Here is a 4,369-nt window from a genome sequence, read left to right on the forward strand (position 1 = left end):
GCATCATCCGTGTATGTACCGCTTGCCAGGTGCAGGTATTGGTAGTTGAAAAGAAGCTGTCGACTGCTCTGCTGAAATATTTCCGCTGCATATTTTTCCTTGTGTTGGTCAATTCGGGATGGTCTGTATTAGCAGTCATAGCTCTTCAACAAAGTGATGTGAGTCAACTGTGAAATTAACTATTTCATACCATGCGGACGAGAGTGGAATGGGCCAGGACTCTGACAAAATTGATGGAGCCTCCGTAGGGGCTGGTCACGAGAACGTAGTGATTCAGGGTGATTGGGAAATAGTCGTATCAGCTCCGTCGTTCGGAGCGACAATTGGGATCAATAGTATCCTGGAGGTATCTGTGATGGTAAATAATCATCGTGGTTGGCTTTGATGTCGCCAGATACTGATGATAGGATGGGTAGGGATGCGCGGCTCCTGTGAATAAGGATGCCGGTACGCCGCTGTGGTGTATACCACTACAACTATAGTTTAAGAATTCCCATGAGGAAGTTGAAAGTGGCCACCTCGTTGGCTGTTGTATTCCTCTCGAACTGGAGCTCTCTGCTCGCCAGTAAAGATACTATTAGATTAAAAGGAACCGGGATGTAGTCTACTCGTTGAGGGAATATGATATTATCGACACCAACGGCAGAGTACTTACGGAATGCTATCAAAGTAGCCGTTACTTCAAATGAGGCTCACGCCCTGGCTCGTGTCCTCCTGAGGTCCCCTCAGGCCATTCTGCCTTGTCGCATCCATTATGTAACGTCAGCTGTACTCCTGTAGTAGAAGATTATTATTACTTCGAATATACATGCTTCCCCACACGAGTCCAATACTGCCCATTACGACTCCCCAGAACTGCCTGCCTCCATCACAACCACGGGGCTCAGTGGCTAGCTTTGCTGGGCCTATGTCGGCTAGACAGGAACCTAGAACGGTAAGTACGTCTGGGCATTTTCTCATAGTATAAGTCGCCAGCGTTGCAATATATATATGTTCGCCCTCCTCAGCTGAGCTCATTAATCATAGGAGTTTGTGGACGAATTGAGTCGAAAGCTCATAGAAAGCAGCAAAAGTTCGCCGAAATTTCCTCGGAATTTTCATATTGTCACCAACACATGTGGTTGACCATGCGCAGTTTTCGCCACGCTGTAGGTCGCGGTATCAGTGGGGGGAATTATGAAAAGAAATGAAATTCTGAGGAGATTTCGGGAGAATCTCATTGGTTTCTGTACACTTGTACCTGAATTTGTATATGAACTCCCCGTGACTAGTGAAAAAACTCCTGAGCTCAGCTGAGGAAAGCGAACATGTATTCCTCAAACACCACGCAATTTCCTTTCAGATGGTCTCGTCTCCGCTTGAGAATGGACAACTCCCAGCGGTTCGTCGGGTGAGTCGTCCGAGTTGGTGACCATTTGTGGTCATATCCCTGGCAGTTTTCGGTCTACGCCCCGAGGGCCCTCAGCGTCCCTCCAGATCAGGGCGGCCCCTCCGGGAAGTTCACCATACCATCCCCGCTGTTAATGCAGCATTTCTCAGCAGATCCTCGAACTGTTGGTAACATGTATAAAGTGCAGGTAGTCGTCTTACGTGCTTAGAAAAGGACTATGGGGTTTCTTTCAGAGTCTTCCCTCGACGCCCTTGGGTCGTGCATCCTTCCGAATGGACTCGACCTCAACCACATCACTGGTAGCAAGCACTCTCTATATTTGCAATGAAGATGGTGATGACTCGTATCAGATGCCGTTCACCAAGCCGTCAGGATTCGAGAATTCTCAGGGGGCGACCTCAGGGACCGACAGTGAAGGTAGAAATAGTGTCCATATATTCGTTGGTTGCATTATTTCTCCATAGGCGCATACAGTTACGTTCAGAAGCTGCAACCCGCTCAGCAGACCCCCAGAGTGTCTATCACCTCCCTCCCAGTGCAAGGTCCGGCCTGTCCGATGTTAATATTGGAGTTTCGTCTCAGGCATGAACTCCCTCTCTGAACTGCTGCGCCCAGCCCGAGGGTCACTTGCTCCGAGCCTGGCAGGCCCGCCGCCCTCGGCAACATCTCGAGGGGCTGCGACGGTAGCCCCCGTAGGAGGAGGCCCTTTGCCGTCACCAGTCGTGGTCCAGCGGGTGGGCGACTAGTGTGGGGGGAGGGGGAATATGCAATGTGTTGGTATGACAATATGAAAATTCTGAGAAAAAAATTCTTAAATTCTTATTTGTTTCTGTACACTAACATGCTAACCCGTATATAAACTCCTACGATTGATGATAGAACTCTTGAGCTCAGCTGAGGGAAGCGAGCACATATTCCTCCAACAGTGTTGACATCGGAGCTCCATCGTTTCCTCAGGTGAGGCGCCTCAGTATAGAGCAGTTGGATGCAGCAGGAGGGGACGCAAGGGTGACTCAATGTTGTCGTCATTTTTGTGCACAGAGCCATGCTGTAGGTAGCAGTGGCAGCGCTAAGAGCTCAGGAGGCCACCGAAAAGGATAGAGTTCCAGAGAATCTAAAAGATACGGCTCAGCTGAGAGTCTCCGTCCAAAGGGTTCCGCCCTACCAGACGGAGTCGATCGGAATCCCTAGCAATGTGTCGGAGGCTGGTGACACCAGCGCTCCGTTGATGTCGGAGTCACCAGAAATGTCCGATACTACTCCCACGAGCAACAACGACAATGCTAGAGAAGTGGCCAGGCTTATGGTGAGGGAGTCTACTCATAGTTCATAGTCTAGCCTCCACGACGTGTATAATTATGTTTTCACGAAAAAATGATGTCAGCATGTATTAGGAAATGCACTTGATTTTTCTGGCAGGAGGAAAACGCGTATTTGAGGCATCGAGTAAATACGTTGGAAATTGAGGTTGAAGAGCTACGGGCCGAAGTAGATGTGAAGAACCAGTTGTTGAGAACAGCCGATATAAGTAGAAGCGATGGCGATCGAACTGAGCAAAACACTCCCAGTTCGAGCAAGTTGTCCAATAGCATCAACAACTACTGTAAGGAAATTGACTTATATTTCTGTCCTTATAAATTTATCTTGCCTGGAGTCCACACGCATGATCTTCTTTTCTTTCTTCAGAGCATATTAGAAGGGTCACGTGTTCGACGGTTACGCGTAGTTGGCGATTGATGATCATGGCCAACCATGGAGGACGTTGTTGTGTGGCAATCGTGCATGTTCATGTTCGTGTTTCGAGTTGGCAGTTTATCAATACTAGTGATAATCAAAGCGTCGTGTCACCCTTGGGTAGTTATTGCTGCTTTTGTTGAGGATCACCTTTGAGTCCTCAAGGAAGGTGGTTTCGACCAAACCCAGATACAACTGGCCTTGTGAAGCGCCATGTTGCATACAGTACTGTGCCTCGTCGAAAAGATAGAGATAACCTCCAACGTTTTCTTTGATTTAGCATGTTCCTTCAGCGTAATTCAGGAGATCACTTTGATGGTATAAACGCTGTCACTACCGACCTTGTCAGTGGTTGAGGCGTCTCGTATGAACATCTGTCAGTCGCGGCGCCGTCCGCCCTCCTAGGGTTGGTACTCACTGAGTAGGATATCATTGTGTGGCGTGTGTAGGCAACAAACAGCCCATCATTATGGCACGAGATCTGTCGTTACATAACGCCGTATGATACTTTACCAGCGAAAAGGATAGTCCTATGCACCTCGAGACCCCACGAAACCAAATTGAATACTCAAAGCTTACTACACGACCCTCCTCATTAGAGTAAATTCCGCGAATAATGTCTAGAAGAATACCTCGCGATAGTGGCTTGCTGAACACTAGGCGGGATGCTCAGTGGTCCACCTGATCTCCTGGTTAATTCCGTCACTCGAGAAAGACACAAATTTCGCGCTGCGCGCACGCCATTCTGATCGATTATTCACCCGCGTCTTTCGCGGTTCACTACGAACGGAACGTGAACTACGTCTTCTGTGGATAGTGCCTGCGGCTGGGTCGATACTCATTCACCGATTCGGCGAAGAATATAATACTGCCGTCATCTTTTTCTCCGCTCGACTGCTCATTACATGGAGAGATCCCTGAGTGTTGTGCAACTTTCCTGTCCCCTGAACTAACCTAATATGCTGGGCCTTTCTCGATCAACTCTCGGGGATCCTGACTTCGATTCCTTAGTGAATTCCAACTGTGTGTGGAAGGGAAGTAATGATTATACTGGTCAGCCGTGCTCTGCTACCCTCCTTGAATGGCTGAGCATCTTGCCCGAATCTTCGGCACTGAAGAGGACCGTGTGAACTGCCCCTTCTACTTCAAGATCGGTACATGCCGTCACGGTGACCAATGCTCTCGACAGCACAATAGGCCGGTCTCTAGCCAGACCGTCCTCCTCAAGGGAATGTACCAGGTAAG

At 48.8% G+C, this 4,369-nt stretch overlaps 1 protein-coding gene across 1 annotated transcript; it reads left to right on the forward strand.

The window, feature by feature from the left end:
* Window positions 1-4,205: 4,205 nt before the first annotated feature.
* Window positions 4,206-4,364, forward strand: Pmar_PMAR026197 (splicing factor U2AF 35 kDa subunit, putative; the record flags this gene model as incomplete). The annotated part of the gene is made up of 1 exon (XM_002772181.1): window positions 4,206-4,364. A coding segment is annotated over one exon (159 nt), but the record flags the coding sequence as incomplete, so codon positions are not given.
* Window positions 4,365-4,369: the final 5 nt, after the last annotated feature.

Source organism: Perkinsus marinus, assembly GCF_000006405.1.
Source record: "Perkinsus marinus ATCC 50983 genomic scaffold scf_1104296961808, whole genome shotgun sequence".
Taxonomy (NCBI): Eukaryota; Perkinsozoa; order Perkinsida; family Perkinsidae; genus Perkinsus; species Perkinsus marinus.